Source organism: Otolemur garnettii, unplaced genomic scaffold (genome assembly GCF_000181295.1).
Source record: "Otolemur garnettii isolate 467f Iridium unplaced genomic scaffold, OtoGar3 scaffold00097, whole genome shotgun sequence".
NCBI lineage: Eukaryota > Metazoa > Chordata > Mammalia > Primates > Galagidae > Otolemur > Otolemur garnettii.
Window position 1 is genome coordinate 7,522,719 of NW_003852492.1, and position 25,643 is coordinate 7,548,361.

Below are 25,643 nucleotides of genomic sequence, written 5' to 3' on the forward strand. Positions count from 1 at the left end.
CCCTGCCGCTCCCCCTAAGTGCCTCTGCTAATCCAGACCTTGCTCTTCCTTAGACTGGGGCAGGAAGGAGCTGGGGAATTGCCCTGGCCTCCCTGTCTTTCCAGGCTGGAGGAGAGCTCTGCTTCCCCCTGACATGGCCCCCCTCCAGCCCTGAGGTCTGTGGTTCTCAAAAACTGCAGGAGGGCGCGTCCCCTCCCCAGTCCAGTCCAGGCCAGGGGCCCATGTGGGCGGTGGGGAGGCAGTGTGTGGATAGTGGGGGCACGTGGGTCTTAGTCCAGGTCTCGCGGTGACCTGTGCTGGCTCTGGGGCCCACCTCCTTGCCAGTGCTGGAGGAGAAGGCATGAGGGAAGTGGGGCCAGAGGAAGGGACTCTGCTCCCACCACAGCCTGAGGTACAGGGGAAGCCTGTTGGCAGACCCAGGCCCCCGATGCAGGGCTGGGTGCCTGTTGGGATCAAAGACAGCCTTATGTTCTGTAAACATGAACCAGAGGAGAGCCAGAGAGGTATGTCTGATTTTGGAGCAGCTCTTGAGAAGAGCACGTGCTGAGGAGGGGGTGGGGCATTCCTGACACCCAGGGCTGTGCTCTGGTCTTCAGAATTCCCTGGCTGGGTGTCCTGCGTGGCTGAGCTGGGCCCAGGCACAGAAGGCTGGGGAAGGCCACATTCCACTTGACTGCAGGGTCTTCTTGCCACCCCCTCCCAGCCCCACGTCACTCCTGGGCAGACATGAGTGTTGCAGCAACTGTTCCCACAGCCCCGTCAGCACGGGCAGCTCCTGGGGAGGGGTGCTGGGGTACCGGCTTTGCTGGCAGCTACACCCTCACCAGCCCTTGGGGTCTCTCAGGCTCTGGTCACATTGGATGGAGACAGCAGGTCTGGGATTTCTGTGCTTAAATTCTCTGTCCTTTGTCCTGGCATGAGGCTGGGCGCTCTCACAAGCCCCCAGAATAGAAAGGAGGGTGTTGGTGATTCCTTAGAGTCTGCCTTGGAGGGACCATCGCCGTGGGGGAGAGGATGGAAGGCCGAGAACAGGGTCTGAGGAGGCTCCTGTGAGGGGAGAGGAAGAGTGAGTGACGTGTGGCCCAGGGCAGGGTCACTAGGCACTCACAGAGCCTGAGCCCCGGGGGCCTCAGTGGAAACCTTTCTGAGGGCAGGTGGGGGGAGGTTCTTTCAGTGAATTGGGGGCAGGGAGCCGGCAAGGATCCATACTGATGCCCTCTAAGTGGCCTAGCCAAGGTGAGGTTTTGAGTTCAGGGTAGCAAATAGGCAGAGTGATACCCTGTGGTCTCCTGTGGTTACAAACGTGATACAGAAGATGTTTAGTTTCAGGGCCAGAGGACAGATGTCTGTCCTGCTGTCTGAACCCCCACCTTTATCTGGAATAACCTAGAACAGGGAGTTAGGAGTACAAGGTGCTTTTCAGAGGTATGATAAAAATCACAGAAAAGGATCGCAAAAATCCCTGGCTTTAGCTGGGCTTGGCGGCTTACACCTGTAATCCTAGCACTCTGGGAGGCTGAGGCGGGTGGATTGTCTGAGCTCAGGAGTTTGAGACCAGCCTGAGCAAGAGTGAGACTAAAAATAGAAAAAGTAGTCAGGCATTGTGGCATATAACTATAGTCACAAGTACTCGGGAGGCTGAGGCAAGAGGATTGCTCAAGTCCTACAAGCCTAAGAGTTTGAGGTTGCTGTAAGCTATGACAGCACAGCATTCAACCCAGGGCTACAGAATGAGACTGTCTCCCCCCCGCCAAAAAAAAATTATTGACTTTCCATTCACTCAGCACAATCCACTGGTGTCACTTTGAAGAAGTCACTCAGCTTTTCTGAACATCATTTCTTTACCTGTGAAGTGCAGATAGATCCTACTTCCATAGAGGGATTAAAAGAATCAAAGTAGCAAGATTTATATAGGACTTATTAAGTGTCACAGGTGTGCCATGACCCACTTTATAGCTGAGGAAACTGAGGCACAGAGAAGTAAAGCAAAGCCAGACAGTGAGAGGTGGCAGGCCTGGGAGCTGAGGTGGGCCCTGGGCCCACCCTCTCACTGTGACCTGTGCTCACTATGGGCCCTGTTCAGCGGTGTGGAGCTGGGGAGTCCCTGTCCTGGACAGCAACAAAAAGGACAAATGGGAGAGAGGCAACTCAGGGGGCTGGAGTGGGTGAGTGGTCTAAACAGCAGCCCCCACAGTGGCCCAGGTGTTGTGGCCAGCATGACCGTAATACTGACATGGGGTGAAGAGGTGTCAGGATGATGCCTTCTGAGGCATCTGGTGGATGAGGACCCCGTTGTTGGTGAAAGTGGCCCCTGGGGACTTCCCTTTGGCACAGCAGGAAGGGGACTTCGGCTATACCTCTACTTTCCTCCACATTTCACCTGTCCTCCCCTAAGTTAATACCAAGAGGAAAAGCCTCCAGAGCTTTATGCTGCGGCCAAACCTGGCATAACCCCTGCCAGTTCACAGCCCCCCCCCCCCCCCCGGTCTTCCCTGTACCTGCATCCTGAGGCTCAGATCTCCACCGAGGGGTCTGTGAAGCCCTTCTTCCCCTCATTCACCAGCACTGGCTTCTCCGTCCGTGTGTGCCACACCAGGATCTGTGTGTCCAGGGGCACAAAACAAAGTGGGGCAGCTCTCTGACCTCGCCCAGACGCCCAATAGCTCCCTGCTCCCTCCCACACCTGCAAATATTTCTCCTGCTCCTCTCTTTCTGCCCTTGTTCCAGCGAGATTTTCTCATTTGTTCTTTATTTCTACCCATCCCAAGTTCTTGCTGTTTGCACATGTGATGCATTCAAAGTATGAAGTCGAGAGCTATAGAAAACGGACAACTCTCAAGAGTTCCTAAGCACGCACATGCATGTTTCTATGTGTTGTGTGTGCATTTGTGTGTATGTGATGTGAGAGTATGTGCATGTATGTGTTGTCTGTGTATTTGTATATGGTGTGAGTGTGTGTTGTGTGAGTGTATGTGCTGTGTGTGTTGTATGAGTATGTGGTGTGTATGTGTTGTGTGAGTGTTTAGGTGTGCACGTGCAGGCATGCTCCTAGGTGTGGTGGGTAGCAGGGGCTCCCAGAGCATTGCTCTGCCCTCAGTGCCTTCCAGGAGAGGTTTCAGAAAGGTGAGGCGATTGTGAGGTCTGAGTTTCTTTCCCCTTGATCTGTAGGAAGGGTCTGGCTCAACACAGAAACACCTGCATCACTCTGCCATCAGTTCTGCAGGGGGTCTTACCTTGGTGCAGTTGGCTGCCTTGGGCTCAAGGTCATTGAGGGTGACAAGTTCCCGAAGGAGGCTGCTTTCCTGGTAGCCTCCCTTCACGCCACGCAGCTTGAAGTAGGCCTGGCTTCGCTGTAGAATGAGCCGCAGGTTGACTGCAAACCCAGCCATGTCTATTGCAAAGGGTCGGTGGGGGTCGAACACTGTCTTCCAGCCGACCACCTTCCCTGCCCCATTCACCCGTGGGGCCTCGTACCGCAGGCCACCGACGAAGGCCACAGGCCACACAGACACCCTCCTGGTGCTGCGCATCTGCAAGTGGGGGATCCAGAGTCAGGACGCCCCTTGCCCCCAGGTGAGATCAATAAACTCAGGAGGCTGGGCCGTCTGAAGCCATCTGGCGCCAAGCAGTCCAGCCCCGCCCCCAGGCACTGGCCCGCTGATGGGCACCTGCTGAGAACCTGTACTAGGCAAGATGGGACCTCTCAGACCAGCTGATCATCTTTTCAACATGACCCTGCTGCTGTTTTCTCCCTTGCACAAAACCTCTAGTTTTTTCCACTTGAGAATCTGAAATGACTCGTCTCTCTTCCCCAGACTAACAGGCCTGTAGACTCCAAGGAAGCTCAAGCTATTTTACCAATAAGGTTTCTGTAGCCACAATGAATGACCCCGCCCCCATCCCCACAGCTGCAAAGCCTTCATTCAGATTAGCGTCTGTATATGCCCGGCTCACGTGCGCCAACCACCACTCGCGTTCCCTTATCGGTAGGGGGCGCTGTAGCCTGCAGACGTCTCTCATCCCCTCCCGCGACGCTCTGCGGCCCGCCCCGCTGTCGGCCTGGAGCCCCCTTCCGAGTTTCCTCCCACGTGTGCGTCCCGTCCCCACAGCGAGGCCGTCCCCAAGAAGGCCGGCCCGCGCCGCTACGCCGCCGCCAGAGGCCCCGCGTCCACTGCCCTCGCGCACCTCCTCGAACAGCTCCAGACTGTAAGTGTTGTCGTCGTCCGCGAAGTACACCACGCCGGGCTGGCTGGAGTTGCGCGGGAAGGTCTCGCGCAGCCAGCGCAGGGCCAGGTTGCGCTGCATCGTGCCCCGCGGGATGCGCGGGTCTCGGGCGTCGCCGCGCAGCTTGTAGTTACGAGGCGTCTCCACGTGCAAGTGCGTGTAGTTCAGGCCGGTGTCGCGCAACAGGCGCGCGGTCAGCGGCGTCCGGCGGGGCGCGTCCTCCACCACCAGCCAGTGCAGGTTGGGTACGTGCAGCAGCGTGTTGGCCATGCGTGTCAGTTCGGCCTTCTGCACCGGCCGGCTGTAGGTGGGCGTCACCACGTGAATGGTGGGGAGAGTGTCCGACCACGGTGGGGGCCGCGTATACACGTACTCCGTTCGCACCACCTCCACGATGTCGCGGTCAGACATACAGTACTCCCTGGGGTCCGTGCCCGGTGGCGAGTCGCGCCGGGGGTCACTGCCTTCATCTGCAGGGTTGGGAGACAGGTGTGTGGGAACCAGAGCGCCGGCCGGCCTGGCTCTGACCACACCATGCATGGCTCAAGGCCACCCCTCCTGTCAAGACCATCTCTTGGCTTCTTTGCAGTATGGGCCTCAGGCCCCTGCTTCCTCCTCGGTCCTGCTAGAGCTAAGCTTGAAATCTGCATCCCTGGAATTCTCTCAGAGATTTGTCTACTTCAGATGCCAGGGATGATACAGACATACTTCTAATTTTTCATAGGTAAAAATAACAATGGGCGCCCTGTAGTTATTTCACGGCAGCTAACTGTATTTCAGGTTTGCACCCTGGGTTCCTAAATGCATTGGATTTTACATGGCAAAGTATGTGGATGATCCGCACCACCCCAGAGCCCTCCTCATCTGGCCTGAGCAGACCACACTGCTCTCTGCACAGGGCTGGGCTAGCACAGCACAGCAGCCCTGCCTCACTGTGGTGTGCATGTCACAGTGTTAGTACTGCCGTGGCCACAGCACATGGTGAACTCCCAGAGGAGCCTGAGGCCGGCTTGCCCTAGATTTTCACAAGCCCTTTAGTTAAGTGAGGCCTCTACTCTCCTGGCCTTATATAATTAATTCTTTGTAACTTGGTGCAGAACTTCACAGTTAACCTCTGCATTTTGTTCCAGTGGATTTTGCTCATAGTTGTTAGGATATGTGCAGCCTAACGCTCCCATCAAGAGGAGAAATCATGGCCATTGGTAGTCTCACTTTCAATGAGTTCCTTCTGTTCAAGTTCTTTCCGTCTGAAGGACCCATGTACCAATGATCGTTTGGCCTTCACTGCCTCATCTCAGTGGAGGGTGGTAATGGTCAAAGGACAGACTTGGACATCCGAACGCCCAGGTTCAGACCATGCCCAGTTCTGTTGCTAACTATACGTGCCTTTGAGCAAATTACTTAGCATCTATAGTGCTTTGATCTCAGCAGCTGTAAAATGGAGCTAATAGTAGCATCTATCAAGTTATTATATGGATTAATGAGTCGACACCTGTCAAGGGTCAGAGCATTGGCAGGCACAGTTCTGTTCATTTCATCATGTGTGGAAGGGCAGTGGTCAGCCTCATGGCTTTAGGCCAACTATAGAAGGTCGAAATGAGCAAGTCACATGAAAAGAGGTGGCACATGGGCTCGGGGACAATGCTGTGCAGCATCCACTCTTTCACCTCCCTCTGTCCCGACACTGTCATTAGCAGCGTGCAGGTGTGTGGTGCTTGTGTGAGGCACCTGCGGGTGAACCCAGAAGGAGGCAGGGCTGGCGGCACACTAAGATGCATGGCAATAGCTGGGTGCTGGTGACCCAGGCCTGAGACAGGATGCTGGGAAGGGACGGAGACCAGAACATAACTGCCAGCCCAACTGCAGTAGTTAAAGGAAACTAGTTGAGGGATTTTGGGTCTAACTGTGTGAAGAGAGCAGAGCTGAGGAAAGAGGGTGGGGTGTCCAGGATTCTGACTTGGATATAAGGTTTAATTTATACTGCAGTCAGTAAGGCTTTGGAAACCAAGGCCTGGGGAGGAGATTTACAATCATTTTGCCCAAGCTGTCTGCCACCCAAATGATCCCAAGCGTGTGGAAGACCCGTACCCTTGGAAAGTGCCGCCACCTGTGCCCTGCCCTTCCCACTGGCCTCAGGGCTTCTGCAACTTTGAGTCATAATAGCCTCTTGGAGACCCTAACTTCATTTAATGGCAGCTCTTATTCTGTCCCTCTTGGCATGCTCTGAGGACACAGAATGCCAAGTCCCTATCCTTAGGCACGACTGTCCCCGCTTAGCAAAACAGCCTGATGTCTTCAACCCTAGACTTCTGCCAAGAATGCAATCGACACAGTATTATATCACTTTATATATAGTAGTGTTAAGCCCTCTAGAATGTTGTCTTTGCAGGATAACCATGATTCTGAACTGACAGGCATCAGAGAGGTGTTGGAGCTGGAAGGGGAGGGTGATCTGATGTTTGACTGTGTTGAATGGCATAGCTTCAGGCTGTCATCTTTGGATGATGCCTGCATCTTGGGGTTACAGGCCAGTGTGCATTCACAGCTGCTACTAGACCCATTACCTCGTGTGCTGGTGGGGGGGGGAGAAGGGGCCCCCCGTGTTGTTATGCTCCCAGGTAACATGCACAACACAGTGGGAGAATGCCTGCCTATAAGCATTGAATCTTGACATGATGTGAGGGGCGAGGGGCAGGGGGCAGAAGACAGCGTGAGACCAAGGGCTGAGGACTGAGCAGCAGCCAGCTGTGGGGCATATGGAAGGCTGGAGTATAGTGAGCTTGGTGCGAGAGGAAAGGCAACCTCAGGACTCAGAGCCAGGGCAAGGTGGCTCTATTTCTGATTCTACTAGTTCTTCGTGGGACTTCCTCTCTCTCTAGGCCTATTTCCGCCAGGGAGGACTAGACCAGGGCTTCGTAAATAGGGAAAGAGGAACAAATAACACAGTCTCCTGGAAAGGCTTTAAAATGTGGAACAGGCCAGAAATCCTATCCTCCACCCCCATCCCAGCCAACGCTAAGTGGTCGTATGCCTTGCACATCATGATGATGTTGTGTGTGTGTACCAATCATGTATGTTTAAAAAAATCTGTCTATATTTTATAATGCTGTAACATTTTGGGGCTTTTCAAACCTGGGGAGGGACTGCCCCTCCCAGGGCTAGCTAATTTCTAGAAACTCTGAACAACTTGCCTGCAAATATACCTTTCACATGCAAACTAACCAATCCAGAGCCCACATACCACTACCTGCTTTGTGGACCTCTCCCACCCAAGCCAATAAATCCCTCTTCCCTGAAACACCCTTATATCCTAGATCACATGCAGATTATCCAAACATATCTAATTTTGAGCCTGCCCAGCTGCTTACTGTGCCTTGCTGTTTCTTTCTTGCAAATCCCACATCATAGGGTTTGTCTGTGCCGGCCCATCACTCCTTCCACCTCCTGGCTGACCCAGTCTTCCCTATGTGGCCCCACATGGCATGGAGAGCCCCCTTCTGTCAAGACAGTTGCCTTGGTGTCTGTCAACCTACTATCCCAGGCGTCTCTTTAACAGTGGGTTTGGCCGCTTCATCAGACTCTCAGAGGGGCTCAAGGCCATACAACACACAAGGTCATGGCCCTGATGACCCTGTGGCTCCTCCCCGCTGCTTAGTAAGAACAAGAACTCCTGCACCTTAGCTATAGCCAATCTGGGGCGGGCAGGCGGCTCACCCTTGTGCACGGTGAGCAGGGGTGCGAGGGTGCTCTGGTGCCACACGGTGATGAGCAGCGTCCAGGGCAGCACGATGAGGACGATCGCAAGGATGTCCCGTCTCTTCGGCATCTCCAAGGCTGGCTGCGCCCACGGCTCCTCATTACCTGAGTGGTGGTAAGGTCAGGAGAAGGATGGCCACAGTGGTGGTGGCGGCACAGGGGAGAAAAGAAAAGGCATGGGCCGGGCTGGCCAGGCATGGGGACAACAGAGAAGCTGAATGTTGGCAAGCAGGTCTTACCAGCGCTCACAACCCACCCATTGCGGAAGCAGGTTTGGAGAGTCCGGCCCGACTGGAATCTAAGAAGGGGTGGCTGTCCAGGGGCAGGGTCAGGAGCCCTGGGAGGTGGACACCTGCAAGAGAGAGCAGAAGAGGATAGCCAGAGACCTGGGTGTGAGGAAGGATGCTTGTTGTGTCCCCTCTCCAGATGGTTCTGGTGTCTTTTTACCAAGGAGCACCTGTGGTCTCCTGGGCCAGCCAGCATCCCCCAGCCTACCCCTTGCCACTAAAGCCCACTCTGTCCCCAGTTCTCTGGGGAACTGAAGCCTCATTAGGGTTAAATTGCACTCATAGGCAGGGCCCTATAGTGGAGACATAGGAGGGAGCCCTCATTTTGGGCTATGTGTGCTGTGTCTCCTACAAACTCCTCCTTTCTTATCCAGCAAGTGACAGAGCCCAGTGTCCCATGACAGCATGCTGGCTGAGTCTTGTGGGAGAAGTAGAGTGACCTCATGTCACATGCCTCAGATCTAGCCCATGTCCCCACACACCCAGGCCATGCACAGGGCTGCACAGGACGCTGTGTTAGGCCCCCTATGTTGGCTGGTGTGATCTTAAGCCATGATGATGAAGGATGGGGACACTAGGCTTGGCTGGGGCTGCAGATACGCTGGAGAAGAGTTCTTCTGTGTTCCCAGAGACCCTTACAGGAGCTTTCTCAGATCCTTGGTTAGGGTGAAGGTTCTAGTCCCAGAATGGAGAGAACCCAGGATAGAAGGCAAGCGTCATGCCAGCTCAGTGCATCTTGCTCTTTTCCCTCCTGTAACCTCTTTGTCCTGCTCCCGCCTCGGGCACCTCCCCACCTTCTGTTGGTCCACACAGGCTGTCATTAGCAGAAAACTGTCCTGCAACACTCTGGATGTCCAAAGACGGTGCTGGACACTTCACATACTCCTGCCCAGTGCAGTACTCCCAATGTCCCTGTGTGGTGGGTAGCACTGCGATCCCTGCTACAGCTGGATTCAGCAAGGCCAGAGAGGATGAGTAACTTGCCTAAGGAGCCAGAATCCAATCAGGGCCATCTATACTGTCATCAGGAGTGTGGGATGGGAGGTCCCCAAGCCTCTACAGCCTGGACCAGGAGAAGGTAGCCAAGGGAAATATGCAGGCCAGATGCTCTCTCTGGCCTGGACTAGTGCCACTTCAGAGCCACTATCCTCTGTGACAGCTGTCTCCACTGCAGGGTCCCAGCACCTGCCTGGGGGCTGGAGCAGGAAGGAGGGGCAGGAAGGAAAACGGAAAGGCTGGAGGCGCAGGAGCAGGGGCACCACAGAGAGCATTCTGAGCCCATCCAGTCTTTTTGGTCAAAACATCTATGAGAGCAAAGGGAGGGGGAGAGAGGGAGAAAAGCTCTAAAAATAAACTTAGCAATAAACCCAGTTGTGCATTAATTACTCTGGAAGCCATTATGGCTTGAAAACCCCATAACTTTAATGGAGGCTATTATAAGCATAGTAGCAAAATCGAGGAGCTAATTACCAGGCGGTTATTAAGCAGAACACAGAGCGCCCCCCACCCGGGGGAGAGCCAGCTGGCCAGCAGGGGGCAGGGGCGTGGGAATTGGTGCGGGCAGGGCGCTGTGCACACCCCGATCTGTAGCCAAGTCCTAGAGGGGCTGTAGGGATGACCAGTGTCAGTGCCTCTCCACAGCCAGAGGGAGAGGCTTGGCCACACCCAAAGAGCCCAAGGACAAGACCCCAGGAGACAAGGGGGTGGGGAGAAGGGGGTGCTTGAGGAAGCATAGGTGTAAGCAAGCAGCTGTGTGCAGCTGTGGATGAGCAGGGCCCAGGACTGCTGTGGTCACCACTGCCACCCTGACACTTGGCATTTGGTTCTGTGACTGACTGTCCCGTCACTGGCATCTCCCCCTCTGCAATGCAGACATGAGGAGCCCCCCAACCCCTGGCAGAGCCTCCGGTGGACAGAGATGGGCTGTGCTGTGTGGCATGTAGGTGGCCCTATGGAGAATGTTCACCGCACAGGCTGCGCAGCTGGGTCAGTGTGCAGCAGCCCAATCCGGTCTCAGTTCTCATCTTTGAAGTGTGGAGGTTGCGTTGGAAGAGCTCTAATGAATTTTCATTTCTGCTACTTTAGCAGCTGGAGACTAAGACAGTCAGGGCTCCATGAGGTTGAAGGAATGTCTGACCCGAGGGAAATGGGGCCCAGGAGGTGTCAAGGGCCAGAGGGAAGGCACAAGGGCCAGTGCAATGGAGCCATGACTAGGGGTCAAGAAGCCCATGGAGATTGGCCTTGTCTGGGAAGATCTCTCTGCAGGAATTTGTCTGTGAACAGGAATCAGAGGTGCCTGGGACTCAAAGGGAAGGCCCTGACTAGCCCGGGCTGGGGTGAAGCACACGGGCTGGTTAGGCTGGGCCTGGGAAAGCTGGGCCACGTGCAAGGTGAGTTCAAGCCTGACAGATGCTAAACGCAAAGAAAGGCTTTGTGCTGAGCCTGCAGGTGTTCCAATGAAAGCCTCATCAATGCCTGGTCCCCGAAGAGGAGGGCTTGTTTAATTTCAGTCAACAAATATTAATTGAGCATTTGTAGAGGGCAAGGCACTGTGTCAGATTCCCAGAATGTGGGAGAGGACGCTCTCCTGGTCCAGAGGGAGGAGGCTTTGCAGAGCTCACTCCCGGGGAGGTGCTGAGTATAAAACATGTCCAAGATTGTGTGTGCACATGTGCAAGACAGAGATTGGCTAGAAACAAGCTGAGGACCATCCACACCACTCCTCTCTTGAGGATAATAAAAGCCTTTTTACCCAGTAAGATCAGGAATAGTAGCTAACTGATTAGTCAAAAGAGTCTGTTAAGGTGGATAGTCTTTCTAAACGTTGCATTCACGTTACTCACATTTCAACTTAAGGAACTCGGGAGAGCCAGTTGTTCAAAAGATGATATTTCCCCACAATACACAGTGATTTTCCCAGAATCCAAGCTACCCGTTTCTGGCTGGCTCTCTGCACTGCTACCTTATGGAGGAAGGGTCGGGGAGGTCTGTGCTGACCTTTGACATCAGCCCCACCAGAGCGCACTGCCTGCAAGCTCCAATTTTGTTTTCTTTAGAAGCATTCAAGAAGTGAAGGAGCAATCTGATGAGTAGAGCATGCTTTATAATTCTACGACTTTTCCCCACCAATCTTTACCCAATCCAGAGAACTTTTACAACACACTATTTCAGCAGTTTGCATACTACTCTGTGGCGGTGTTAGCAAGCTTGCTTGTCCTGAACAGGTCAGAAGCAAACATCACAAATTCTGGAGGCAAGTGCCCCAGCAGTCTGAGCAGCGCCCGACATCACACAGGCCCTGGTCAGTGTTCCTGACCAGATGGAGAACAAGAGGAAATTTGCTAAGTGGATTGAGGACAGGCTGTATAAGAAAGCTTCTGCTGTTCATACCCGGGAGCCTGCATGCCCTAAAGAGAGGGAGGCACAGACTTTGTCCCACAGATCCACGGGAGCCCCTAATGGGATCAAGGGATTAGTATTGATTCCGCAGGCACTGCTCTGGAGAAGCTCCCAGCGGCTCAATCCATACCTCATTAACTTAGCCCCGGCCCTCTAGCCCCCGGCACCGCTGTCTCCCAGACCCACCCCAGCCCTGCTGGGGGGCAGGACACAGGCATGGACCTTGTGCACACATGGCCCCTGGGACACACGGGGGGGTCCAGGGAGCTGCTCTCCTCAGGCCTCCTGCTCCTGCTCCTCCACCCTTGCCCCAGCTCTCCAACAATGGAGGGGAGGGGGCCCTCGAGCAGACTCTACTGTGAATCCCACCTGCACAGTAAGACTCCTGTTCCTATACAGCCCAGTCCTCCGAACTTTACAGCAGCCCTGTGAGCCAGGCAGGGAGATCTCAGCCCCATTTTGCACATAATGACTCAGAGATCAGAAAGGATGTGTGATTGGTCCAAGGTCACAACATCAGGTGCCAGCAGAGCCACTCAGACTCAGGCCTTGGACCCTGGATCCAGCACGCCTCCCATGCCCATGCTGCTGCCCCTGTAGACCCAGCACTGCTTCCCCATCGTCCTGACCCACCCTTGAGCTCACCCACTGGGCACTTCTGTCCCAGGGCCGTGGCTCTCTGGCATTCCTGGGTCTCCCCTGCACTGTCCAGCTTGGTGGTCAGGCTGTTGCCCCCAGAAAGGGGCTCCCCTTACCCTGCTCTCATGGTGCAGCATGGAGCAGGAGAGGAAGGCCAAGCCCAGGATGTCCACGTGCTGCCTTGAGCCTGGCCCACTGCGGGTGCACACCTGGGGACACTTCTGATAGGAAGGGCGGCATGGCTTCCAGGTCTCACACCACCTTGTTCCCTTCTAACTGGGAAAACCAAGCCGAGGACTCAGGCAGAAGTGTCAGTTCAGTTCACACTTGGCATAAAGAACACTTTAATGCTTTGGTTTTCCTCCAGCATCAGAAGTGTAATTCATTGATTTTCTTTTTTTCATGGGTAATCCTATTGTTTTTCTTTTTTGTTTTTCAGAAATAGCCCTTGATTTAGTTTAGTACTCTGCAAGTGACAGTCCATTCCGGTTCATTGCAGGAATCTGAACAGAATAGGCTATTGGCCCCAGCTGATTTCACCAATGTTCCCTGACTTATGCAGCTGGTGGTCTCAGGCAGAAGCTCAGCCCCCTACCCCAGGGCCGCCATGCAGGAGGCCCTGAGAGCAAGAATCAGGTGCTTCACTGTGGTGACACCACGAATTGCTGCTGTCGCTGGGGGCACACGTACACATGGGACCCAGTGCTTGGCTCTTCAGGATGAATGAGAGCTGGGGAGGGAGTGGGCAGTCAGGCACATGACAAGTTGGGGGACACAGGCCTGATGATGTACTGTGGGCATTTGGACAGTGGTTGGCCAGGCTTCTGAAGGACCCCATGGGAGAAGCCACCCTGTAGCAAGTTACGATGGGTGCTGCTCTGTGGCTAAGGGAGAAGGTGGCATTCAGCTGGAATATGCTGGCCACTGAAAGGACAGCGATGGAATGGCACCAGGCTGCTTGGCCACTTCCTGCACGATGGGGCACCTACTTGGGGTCATACCCATCTCTGGGGCTGGTCAGACTGGGGAGCAGTTCCCTCAAAGAGCCCTGTAGTCCAGCTCAGGGGTAGGGGAGAGGTCTTGGAAGTCGCTGCATCCCCACCTCCTTGGCCCTCCTTCCTTGCTACCATTCCATCCTTGCCCCAGGCCCATTCCAAACACCAGGTCAGCTTTTAGAAGGGAACATACTCCCAAACCAAGTGTACTCATTTTCTTTTGCTGTCTAACAAACTGCCACATACTTAGCAGCTTAGAACAGCACTTGTTTGCTCTCTGCAGTCTCACACAAGGCTGCAAGGTATTGGCTGGGTGGTCATCTGGGGGGTTGACTGAAGAGGACTCTGTGTCCAAGCTCACTCAGGTTGCTGGCAGAATCTGTTGCTCTGTAGGACTGAGGGCCGAGCCTTCTTGTTGCCTGCTGGTTGGGGGTTGTCTCTGTTCATGGGGGCTGCCTGCGGAGCCTTGCCACCTGGGTTTTTCTCACAGGGCCCCCTGCTTCATCAAGCCGGCAACGCGAGATCTAGAGCCAGTCTGCTCCAGACAGACCCTCACATAATACAGTGTAGTCATGGGCGCCATGACCCATTGCTTTTACCAGGTTCTGTTGGTTGGAGGCTCATCACAGTGCTGTCCACGGCACAGGGCAGATTACACAAAGGCAAGGACACCAGGCACCAGGGACTGTCCTCCAACTCACCACCTGAGAGTGTCCCCCATACTAAGGCAGATGGGCCACATCTGGCCCTCAGCTGCTTGGTCCTTGCCTGGCCCCAGGATCCTGAGGGTGACAGCAGGGTCTGGCTACAGACACAGCCTCCTGCTACTTCCTTCCCACCCCTTGGCTCTCCCCTGCCCTGGAAGAGCAGGCTGGGCCCTAGAGTCCGGCAGCCTTGCCTTCCCTGTTAGCTTTTCCTCCTCTGCTGTGTGACTTTGGCGAGTTGACCTCTCTGGGCTTTGGCTTTTCCGTCTGTACAATGGGAATAAAAATAGTACTTTCCTCCACTGGCTTGTTAGGATAATTAGGGGAAAAATCAGTGTGAACTGTCTGTATAGATGCCAGTAAAGTCTGGAAAGGGCCGTACTTGTCAGTCTCACAGCCTGGAGGGGGCCTGGGGGTGTCTGCTTGGCCTTGCTTCCCTCTGACTGCCTCCAGCTGGACACCTGGCTGCCACAGGCCACAGACCCCGATAGCCTCAGGTCATCTGAAAGCAGAGGCAGTGAGGAAGGGAGGGCTGGGATAGTCAGAAGGACAGCTCCTCAGCTGGAGGAGGGCTAACCTGCACCTTACCACACCCTGTGAAGACCCCAACACTCCCTTTCATTTCTTTTGACCTCAGTTTCCCCATGTCCAGCATGGGGCTGCTATGCCCCTTTTGTTGTCTGGTACATCCCATCCTGACCTTAAAATACAACACGTCTAAGATCCAACCACCATCTTTCTTCCCAAAGCAACTCCCACCCAAGCCTCCTTTCTCGGCAGCCAACATGGAAACCTCAGGCTCTTCCTGCTCCCTTCCCCCTGCATCAGCCGGGCCTCAGCTCCTTCGCGTCTGCCCTAGGCCTGGGCTCCATCCCTCAACACTGGTCCAGGTCAGATCTCTGCTTGCACCAGCCCCTGGTGCAATCCCTCTGATGCCTGCCTTTCCTCAATTCAGAGTCTGCCTACTGCCATGGCCACCACACTGACTCACTGATGCTCAGATCCTTCTGTTTCTCTGCTAACTGCTTCTCAGCCTGGCACGCAGGGCTTGCTAGCCTTGGCCACACCCCACACCCTGCTCTCACTGCACCACCTTGTCAGCCTGTGCCCCCCACAGTCTCTGCCCTGTACATGTGTACATCCCGGCAGGGCTCCCTTCCCCTCACCTTGCAGTGAAAGTGATGCCTCATTCCCACCCAGAGCCAGGGGCAGGGCCAGACCCTCAGAGAGAGGTGTTTTTTTTTGTAATTTTTTTTTTTTTTCTGGCCGGGGCTGGGTTTGAATCCACCACCTCTGGCATATGGGGCTGGTGCCCTACTCCTCTGAGCCACAGGCACCGTCCAGAGAGAGGTTTTTAAATTGAGTCAAGATGGCCATAGAGCAAGCCAGGCCTGACCCATGCAGGCAGACTTCCACATCACTTCCTTCCAGCTGCCAACCTGCTTCCTCTCCGTGGCCTCTGAGCCCCACCTGCTCCTCTGTGCCAGGCCTCAGCGATTCTCTGACATGCGTAGGGATGCGTATGTGGGCCTGAGAGGCTGCATCTGTGGAAGTCTAAGCATCAGTTTGGTCACCGTGCCCGACTCCCCTCTCACTCACCACCCTCTTGAAGCTGTTGGTTTCGGAGATGTCAGTCTGGCAGGGGTGATGCAGACACTGGCTCCCCCAGCCTCCTGGATGTCCTGTCTGGAATCCGACTTAGGAGAATGGCTGGAGTTGAGTGCTCCATTCTGACAGCTCATCGAGGCCACCCTGGCAAACCACAGAGCATCCCCTCTGGGTGACTTCAAAGGGCACACGCGTGCACGCACGTGTGCTCAAGGCCAGCACCCTATCTGAATGAGTGCACGTGTGTTCATGGTCAGGTCGATGCATACCCTTGAATGGGTCTGGGTTATTGCTTCTGAGCTCTGTTGGCAAGTCCCATGATTGGGTCCCTGCTCAAATAAAAGATTATCTCATGTGCCCTTGGCACCCAGCGGCCTCCAGTCCTGGAATATAGATGGGATGACGCAGAGGCCAGCTCGCTGTCTCTGCAGTGCTGAGGTTGAGGGGGCAGCCACTCCTAAAAACCACTGATAACACACTGCCTCATGCTGCGTAGGGCTTTGTGGCTTCCAGAATGACTCCACTTTGGCTATCTCATTTAATTATTAAACCCCTGGAACCCCAAAGCTTTGTTCTCATTTTACAGATGAAGGAACAGAGGCACAAGGGCATTGAGTGAGTGTCCCGGGTGTCCTTGGTCCATTAGAAAGCAGAGCAGCTACACCCCTACCCTTCTTTGGGCAGTGGTGGCCACACAGGGGCCCTGGCAGTGCTCCGTCCCACCTCTCTGGGCCGAGGGATGCGGCTGGGCACCTCCAGGGCACTCTCCTTCCTGCCTGTGGGGTTTTGCTAGTAGGGTGAGGCAGCGGAGCAGAGAGGGTTCAGCAAATTCCGCTACCAGACCTGCAGCAGGGGTGGGTGGGGTGAGCCATGGAAACTGCTGCCGCTAACAAAACAGTGGCAGTGAGGGTGGCCTGACCCCATCCTCTGCCAGGCTGCTCAACAGTGACAGAGAATAGTACCGAACCAAGACAGACTGTGGTGCCTTGGAATCATGGGCTCTGGAAGCTGGGAGTGGTGTGGCCCTTACCTCTTCCCACCCTTTCTACAAGGGAGGCCCAGCAAGGCCTAGCCACAGCCCAAGGAGTGCTAAGCTCCGGTTGGAATGAGGCTCTCTCATGGTCGGCTGGCTGAGGGTGCTCATTAGCAGCATGGACACTGGAACAGGTGCTGGGGACTGACTTGGCACCTGCTCGATCCTGGTAAGACCCAGGGACCAGAATCGAGTGGGCCAGGTAACTAGGTGCGTCTTGCCTTGGGACTGAGTGTGGAGGAGTGCATGGGCCAAGACAGCTGTGCAAGGCTTCTCACGACACAGGCAAGGCTGGCATGTCCCAGAGGGAGGGTGTGGACAGGGGCAATCAGAATACTGTCTTTCCCACTTCCATATTTTCCAGGCTGCTCCGCCTCAGTTTCCCTCAGAGCTGGCGTCTGTGTGGTTCTGAGTAAGGGTTCTGGTGAGATGAGCTTTGTGCTTCTTGTCCTTCCCTCTGCCCACTCTGAAGGCCTCACCTGTCCCCAGGCCTGAGCATTCACAGTACCCAGGCCACCAGATGTCCAGCCCGGTATCATTTGTCCGCCAGCCCTGAGACACGCTCTCCTTTGGGAGATGCAGGCTTTACTTGCATCTGCATTCCTGCTCCAACAAACCTGCATTCCAAGGTCCCGAGCCTGACACTCGAGGGGAAGCTTGACCAATGTCTCTGTGACACAAGTTTCCTCACCGTAACTCTTACAGTGGCATTTGGGGGTCAAATGAGGGAATCTATGGAAAACATGTCGTATGGGGCACAGAGGTGGCTCTAAGAATGTGAGATCCCATAGAAAGGGGGTTATAACCACCACCATCATCATGCTTTAGAACTCAGCTGAGTCCAAGTGCTGGGACAGAGGGCCCATAGCCTTGGCTCCTTCTCCATGGTTAGCACCCCCTGGCACTGGCGGCTTTTCTAGCAGATCCCTCCCACCCCAGGATGAGGCAGTGCTGGGGCTCAGAGTCCCTGGAAACCAGGCACGCTGGCATGCAGCAGTGTGACAGACAGGGTGGCCTGGGAGGGCAGCCAGCCACACGTAGGAGCCTGGTGCTCTGCCCCTCACAGGCCTGGCTCAGTCACGAAGCACTTTCACCTGTATTTTCCTTGGCAGCCTCAGGGTAGTTCCCTTAGATGGGCACTGCTCTGTCACCCTACTTTTTCAGGTTGGTAAACTGAGGCTCAGGACTAAAAGGCTTTGTGCTCCAGTGGACAGCAGGGTTGCCTTGGTGCTGACGCTTACGGCTGCTGTTTCCCTCCCCAGTCCATGCACAGGGTAGTCCTGTTCCCCTGCCCAGCATTCAGGGAAGAATCAGGGATTCTATTCCAGAAGGTCACAGGTCCCCTCTTCTCTTGCCTGCAGAGCTATCAGAGCACTGAGACTTGTCATCTAGGCTCCAGGGCCATTCTGGGTGCCATCACTTCCTACCCCTTCTTCCTAGATGCAGTCTTGGGCTCCTGGAAAACTTATCTCTCACCACCTCCTACCTCGGAGGCTCTACCACCTCCCTCTGTTCTGCCTGCCTACCCCTAAGAGATCCTTCTCCTGGGACACCAGGCAGCCAGCCCACTGCCTGGGTGAGAAACAGTTAACAGAAGGTGTTGGAGGGGCTTGCGTGGGTGGGTGGGCACAGCCTGAGAACTCCCGAGAGCCAGTGTGGGCAGCATGTGCCCCCCAGCACAGCAGCTGCGGATGTGACAAATGGAGGGCCCCTAAATCTCAGTCCCTCCAACAATAGATCATGCTGACACTATCTATACGTTTCCCAGGCCGTTTATTACACAGCTAGCAGCAGGGTGGCTACGGATCACCAACCAATCGTTGGCCCAGATGGAACCTGAACATCGCAAAGGCACATGCCTAAGGCAGGCTTGCCAAATACCTGAGGGGCTCTCCAGGGCCTCCTGGGCTCCTGTCTCCTAGGAAATTTCTCTCTCAGGGCCCCGGGAAGGCAGCAGGAAATGTGTCCTTTCCCTCAGGGTCCCTCCAGCCACTGAGGACCAGGCCAGGTGCCTTCATCCGGGGGTCTTCACCCATGGGTTAGGCACCCGAGGATGCTCGGGCAGCACTGGGCAGAGGAAGGCAGCAATCAGGGGCTGGACCGGACCAAATGAAAAAGGGCTCTTTCCTTCTCTGCTCCCGTGTGCCCTGAGCTTAGACATCCCAGAGTGGAGGGGCAAGGGGAGACGTTCCACCCACTTTGCTCCGTGGCCTGGCATCAAAGAACTTGTTGATTGGATGAATGGATAGAGAAAATGTGGTACACACGTACAAAGGAGTAGTATTCAGCCTTACAAAGGAAGGACATTCTGACACACGCCAGCAAGTTTACCTGAGGATGAATTTCCAGGACATTATGCTAAGTGTGATAAGCCAGTCACAGAAGGGCGGATATTAGAGGATTCCTCTTCTGTGAGGTATCTAGAATAGTCGAATGCACAGAGACGGAAAATAGAAGGGTGTTTTTCTGGGGCAGGGACGAAGGGAGAGTGGGAGTTGTTTAATGGGTACAGAGTTTCCAACTAGTAAAAAGAAAAGGTTCTGTAAATCTATTTCACAGCAACGTGGATGTACTAACACTACTGAACTGTTCACTTAAAAATGGTTAAGACGGTACATTTTATGTGGTTTTTTATCACAATCTTTGTTTAAAAAAGGGCCTGCCATTCATCCAGAAGGTCAGTTTCAGCACTGTTAGCGAGGACTCAAGGAGCTGCCCTCTGAAGATGGGGCTCAGAGAGCTCTCCCTGCTGTGGGGTGGGGTGGCGCCTGTGTGTGGGCACAGGTGGTGGCTGTATGTACCTTTGTGGCTGCTGTGTGTACCTTCGGGGGGCTGTCATTTGAGAGTGACAGGTACAGGGTACCTCAGAGGTTCTGGGGTGCTGCTAGGAGGGGCATATGCCCTCCCCTACACATGGCAGCCTGTGGGTCCCTCTCCTGTCGGGCTTGGGGATGGGTAAGGCTGAGAGCAGCTGGGACACTTGTACTGAGAGAGAGATTTATGTGTGGGAGAAGTTAATATCGACAAGTGATGAGTTAGGAGAGTAATACTTCAGCTTAAGTTCAGAAACTCTCTGACGGAGAAAGAAAATAACATGCCCAGAGGCTGTATGTCAACCCAAGCAGGCTGGCTGGCGGTCAGTCACGGTGCGGGCAGTGGCTGGTGGGTCCCTTGGCCACTGAGAGCTCAGCATCCCCTGCCCCCATGCAAGAAAGTCTGTGGACGGAGGGAAGGCCAGGGAGTGAGAGATGGAGATCCGGTGGGGGTGGGTGAGTCATGCAGGGGAACTGAGCATAAGCGTATGCCCATAGCCCTGCTCCTGGGGCTGCATTACTCCACCAACCCTCCCTGGCAGGGTACACAGCTCCAACACCGCTGAGAGTCAGGATGGTGGGGATGGGGATACGGCTGAGGATGCAATCGGCGGCTTTCCTTGGAGTTAGAAAGGTACATCCCAGGGGACCCCACTCAGCTGTGGGGACCCAGAGAGCTTCAGGTCTAGGCTAAGTAGGAGCCATGCAGCCCACAACCCAAGTCTAACCCCCTCGGGGCTGCTGAAAGCTCACCCCGCCTGCATGGACACATGATAGCAGGCTAATGATTCACTGCCTTAATTAAAGTTTGTATGTATTTTTAATTCGTTGCCTATGGCCTGAAGGGTCTGACCTTCCCAAGGGCCCTGTCAGGGATGGTTTAGGTTAGTAGTCCTGGCCCCAGCTATCTGAGGAAGAAGAGAGAGGGCCTATCTCTGCCTGGGTGAAGATCCCCGCTCTGGGGGAGGTGGCTCCTGCCAGCCCTCCACATCTCTGTCTGCCAAGAGGACAGGTGACCAGCCAGAAAGGAAGTTGGGGGAGTGGGCACTAAATTGCTGGGCGGCCTCAGACAACAGTGGGGTTCTCCTGGGCCTCTGTTCCATCTCTATGAACAGAAGGGCATTGCCCGGAGTCACAGAATCCTGGTTCTGGGAGGAGTCTCACAGGCCAGTTTGGGTCCCCTTTTGCCCTGGCTTTCGCCTCTGGCTCCCAGGCCCTTTGTAGAGTGTTTTTGGAGGTGAGTGGTGTGATGTCCCCAGGTGAGGTCCAGGCACGTCCTGTGTTACACTTAGATGGGGAAAGGGAGCTGCTCCGGAGCCTGCCACACGGTGAGCTGCTGACACAGCTGTACTTGGGTCTCAGGTTGGCGCAGTCAGCTGGCCCCAAAGTCCTGCAGCCCAAGAGCCTGCACCCGCTGCCTGCCTGGGGCACGGGCTCCTGGCTTTCTTGTCTCAAGACCAGAAAGGGCGAGCCCAGGCCAAGGCCCCTTAAGTCCCTTCCACCATCCCTGGCCTATCCTACGCCGGCTGTGGCTGGCCGGTGTCTCTTCTGCTGTTTTTATTTTGAACATACTACATATGAGGGCTTCGCAGACGCTTTTTGGTGAGAGTGGTCCAATAAAACAGAATTGCAGTACAGTACTCCCACTTTCAAAAATGCCAGCCCTCCTTCACTAAGCAGCCTTCATGCACATCACCTTACTCTATCTCACTGGTATTATCTGGCCACCTTCCCATCGCAGGTGAGAAACTGAGACTCAGGAAGAGTCAGAGAGGTGAGCAGGGTCATGTGCTGATTGTGGCGCAGAGTAAGCTGTTTGATAAGCATTAAGGTGAATTGTTAATGAAGATTTTGATTTTCAAACGAAAAATAAAAAAGCCCTTAACTATTGCAGCTCTGAGTGATTAGCATGATTAACTGTAATGACTCATTTCCTCCTCACAAATGTCCCATCATTACCCTCATTTTTGAAGTGAGAAATGTGAGGCACAGAGAGGTTAAGTAACTTCTCAAGGCCACACAGGTAGCAAGCAGCAGAGCGGGGATCTGAATCCAGCCAGCCTGGCTCTAGCAGCCATGCTCTTAGCCACTCTGCCAAACCATCTGTGCTGAGGCACGTCTACAACAGCTCTGTCCACTAGAACTTTCCATGCTACTGAAAATGTTCTGTGCCCGTGCTATCCAAGATGACAGCCACCAGCCACATGTGGCTGAGGAGGGCACTTTAGATGTGGTTGGAGTGGCTGAGGAGTCGTTGAAAGTGGGGAGCAAAGCAGCCCCTCACACCCCAGGGTTGGGCTCTGATAGCCAAATGAGTAGCCAGAAGCTAGTGCCTACAGAGAAACTCATGGCCTCAGAGGCCAGACTGCTCACCTGCCCTAGAAGGAAGGAAGATGGGGAGAGGTGAAGGAGCAGATCCTGTCCCACAGAGCTGGCCAGGGAGGACAGGCAGAGCCAGGTCTCCAGTCCACAGTCCTCATGGCCTGCCTTCATGTCTCTGCTCTCTCCTGTCCCCGTCCTTCTTCCCTCTCCCACATGTGAACAGATAACTGGCTCACATTCTCCCCATATAAGAAGAGACAGATCCTGCCCAGCTTCTGCACACTGAGCCCTGGATCCCACGGCCCCATGGGCAAGGTTAGTCCTCAAATCCAGTCACCTCTCGATCCAGACTTACACTCTCCACTTTGGGGCTTATCAGTGGCAGAGCCTTAATCCCCACCAGGCACTTGGCGCTGAGGCTGCCTCCTGCCCTGCTGTCAGCTGGTGTGTGCGCAGGGAGTGCAGACTCATTTTAATATTGGCTGGAGCTAAACCTCATTAGAAAAGTAAATTTGCTGTAGCTGCAAGAAAAAAAAAAGCAACCCACATAACCCTTCCAAAGCTAAATAGAAAACACTAATTTTGGATTATTTGATGTTATTTGATGCTTCATGCTCCCAGCACCTGGTGCAGGGCCTGGAACACAGTAGGGCTCCGTCCGTGTTGGTGCCAGTGAGCTGAATTTGCAGTGATCTCTGATTGCCCTGTCTCCTTTCAGCCGGAATTAGAAGAGGTCGCAGATTTTAAGTTTTTTTAGTTTCATCAACTTTTCTTTTTGACAACTATTTGCTGATAAATTAGAATAATTTTATTTCACAATAATCAGACATGAAAATATTATTGTTGTTGTTTGGCAAAGAAACTCTCAGAAACTCTGAGGCATGCTAACTGAGGGGTGTTCTGGGTTCTCTGGGCCCGGATGAGGATTAGCCAGGCCCAGCCCAGTCCTGGAGGTGAATCAGACAGGTGAGGGTAGGAGGTGGGGCAGACTGCAGCAATCCCAGTGGGACTGGCTCCAGGGCTGGCCTGGCCAGAGAATCGCTACTCTAAATTCTAGAGCCATCTAGACCCTGGAAGAAAGGAGGAAGGGTGTATAAAGTAAATAAATTAAAATTCATATAGGATTTCCTCTAAAAATAGTCTGGTGAGATAAAGGTTCCCCAATTCATAGACCTTCAGGAAGCCATGGCTCCGAGGGCTCAGTTTTTCCCAAAGTCCACTAGGCTGGCCATGGATGGAACCGAGACAGTACCCCAGAAGGCTGGTTGAGGGCCTGGCCATCAGCCCCACTTCCATGTCCCCTTTTTGGTTTTCTATAGGTCCCCAAAGATCTTGCTGGGCAGCCTGGGGAGAAGGTGCGTGAAGGAGGCTTCTCTTCTTCCTTCTCTCTAAATGCCAGGGTTCCCCAGACCCTGAATCCTTCCTCACCACACTGCATTCCAGGCCTAGGAGGAGTGCAGGGGCCAGGGATGGAGAGAGCCCTCAGTTCTGTGAGATGGTTGAGAGAAAGGGGTGCCCTGAAAATCCCTGCTCCTGACCTCCCAGGCTGCCCCTCCTTGCCTTTGGTGTCTCCCTCTGAAAGCCCCTGCATTCGTCACAGCCATGTGAGAGCCTTCCTCAGTAGAATGTGCACCTGTTCCATGAAGGGGCCTCTTACAGGGGCAGACAACTGCTGACACGGGAATTGGGGGTGGTGGGAAGTAGGATGTTGGCTCATGCCCCAACTCACCGCTCCGCACACCCTGACTGCTGCCCATGTCTCCTGTCCTCTGCCAGTATGCTTCTGTGCCTGTGTTTCTTGTCTCTCTGCCTCTTTCTCTGCTGCCTGGGGCTCTCTCTGATTCTTTCTCTTCCTGAGTCCCTGTCTCTCCTCTCCTCCAGCTCTCAGAAGAGAGGAGTGCTCAGCTATCTCTTCCAGCCACACTTGGCCACTATGCTCACCTCCCCAGAGCCTGGGCTCCTGCTCAGTACATCTTCACATCTCACACTTGCAAAGCTCCCAGCCTACCTCATACCCTGTGCTCCACAACCAGGTAAAGTATACCTGACTTGGACCCCTAGAAACTACTGTGGTTAAATCCAGGTCTCTCCAGAAGTCCAAGCGGGGAACATCTTCCCCTGGAGCCTTTGGTCTCTTCCCTGGGCTCTAGTCCTGTTCCTGGACCTGCCCCTATCACCCTGGCCCAGTTATTTAGCTGCCCCATGCTTTAGGGGGAACAATTAGTACTTGCTCACCCAGAAACGTACATGAATATATATATTCACCCCAGCACATGGGAGCTTCTAGCCTGCCTGAATCTGGAGCTATTCTCAAGCATCTGAGGATCAGGTGTAGCAAGAGAAAAAGCAAGACGCTGGCCCCAGTGCTGAATGAGGCACAAACACATGAACTCCCTGTTCCATTAACCTCAACAGGCATTTTCGTTTCCATCAAAAGGGGCACAGGGAAAATCTCATGCAGTTCCAGAACCTTTGGGGATAATGGGCACAGACTAGGCAGAGGTCTCCTTGAGGGACTCATGGGAAAAGGGTCTTCGTTCCTTAAGCTTGATATTTGGTCCAGTAGGGCCAGAAGTGGTCATTAACTGAGCAGGTTCGGGGAGGAATTGTCTCAATCTATGGCCGTTGGCAGAGGTAACGGGCTAGAAGGCACAGAAGAGAAGTCTTAGGAAACCGTAGAACAACAGTCCTGTGCAGCTGCATGCCCCCACAACCCTAGTACTTAGGAAGCTGCGTGCCTCCCATTTCTACACAAACGCACAGTAGCCTCACAGAGCTAGGCACCGGCACATCCATACCCCATCACTGTAAACAGTGCATGCCAGACACCCCAAGCTCAGGGGCTCACTGGGGACCCCTCACACTGTTACCCATGCAGACAGAGCAACCCCCACCAGTGTTCGGCTAGTAACTGTCAGCAAAAGGCCCCTTTCAGAGTCTGCAATAGAAATGTCTGGAGTTCCTACAAGAAGCCACCCAGCTAGTGCATGTCTGAGACCAGGCCTCACCAGAGGGCAGAAAAGGGAAGGGGTCAAGACCCCTCTGTGTGCATGAGTAGGGCGTGTAGGTCTCTTAGCTGCTTGCTTGGTAGGAGGCTTTCATCCCCTTTCCCTGGCACTGTCCGACCCAGTGGCTTCCTTCTTTCTTCGTTTCTGCCTCAACTCTCAGCTTCCTTTTTTGAAGTTGTATATTCTGACTTCGGAGGGATCAGGACCTCAGGCCTGAGACCAGGTGCAGGAAGGAGGATGGCTCACCCGTCATGCTGCCTTCCTCCTGGCTACAGTGGAGGTTCCACAGACCCTTTGCGGCTCTGGGCCCCTCTGCATGCCCCGCAGAGCTGGGGTCCCCTGAAGTTAACTTAGCAGTGCCCAGGAGCTGCAGGTCGAATGGGGATGGCTGTTGGGGACAAGGGCGCGTATGGGTGGGGGGCACCAGAAACCACCTGATGAGGTGGTGGGGGAACACAGGCTAAACGCCCAGGGTCAATTACCAGAAGCTGCTAAGAACCAGTTCTTCCATTAACCCCATCCGAGGAGGCGGCAGTGCCCAGGTTTTGTTCCGCAGCCCCTTGGCTGCAGGGCCCCCAGCCCAACTCGGTTCTTGACCCCTTTCCAGCTGCCCCTACTGCGCGCACAGCGCACGCACACACACACACACACACACACACACACACGAGCGCGCGCCCGGGAGGACATGGCGTGGGTACTGATGGGGACGCATAAAGGGGCTCTGTGTACGGCGCGGCGCCCGCGGGGGGCGCGGGGCTCCAGGAGCACTGACCTGCGACAACGAGTCCGGATCGTCCCCGGCGCAGTCCATAGCGGGCGGCGGTCCCTACAGCCCGGCCCCAGCGCCCCCAGGCT

The 25,643-nt window shown here is 54.6% G+C and overlaps 1 protein-coding gene across 1 annotated transcript; it reads right to left on the reverse strand.

Moving 5' to 3' along the window:
- Positions 1–795: 795 nt before the first annotated feature.
- Positions 796–25,634, reverse strand: B3GAT1 (beta-1,3-glucuronyltransferase 1). The gene is made up of 7 exons (XM_003795922.2): positions 25,561–25,634; positions 8,237–8,332; positions 7,939–8,085; positions 4,186–4,694; positions 3,234–3,530; positions 2,499–2,599; positions 796–1,047 (listed from the first exon to the last, which is right to left on the reverse strand). Exons 2-6 carry the CDS (start codon positions 8,238–8,240, stop codon positions 2,513–2,515), a joined length of 1,044 nt encoding a protein of 347 aa, XP_003795970.1. The 5' UTR covers positions 8,241–8,332; positions 25,561–25,634; the 3' UTR covers positions 796–1,047; positions 2,499–2,512.
- Between the last annotated feature and the right edge of the window lie 9 nt (positions 25,635–25,643).

What these genes read in the sequence shown, in the direction of transcription:
- B3GAT1 (XM_003795922.2), bottom strand. An exon ending in CCTGCTCACCGTGCACAAGG is followed by an intron (nt 4,695 to 7,938) that starts GTGAGCCGCCTG and finishes CCAACCCTGCAG; the next exon opens with ATGAAGGCAGTGACCCCCGG. An exon ending in AGGCAGCCAACTGCACCAAG is followed by an intron (nt 2,600 to 3,233) that starts GTAAGACCCCCT and finishes CTGGACACACAG; the next exon opens with ATCCTGGTGTGGCACACACG.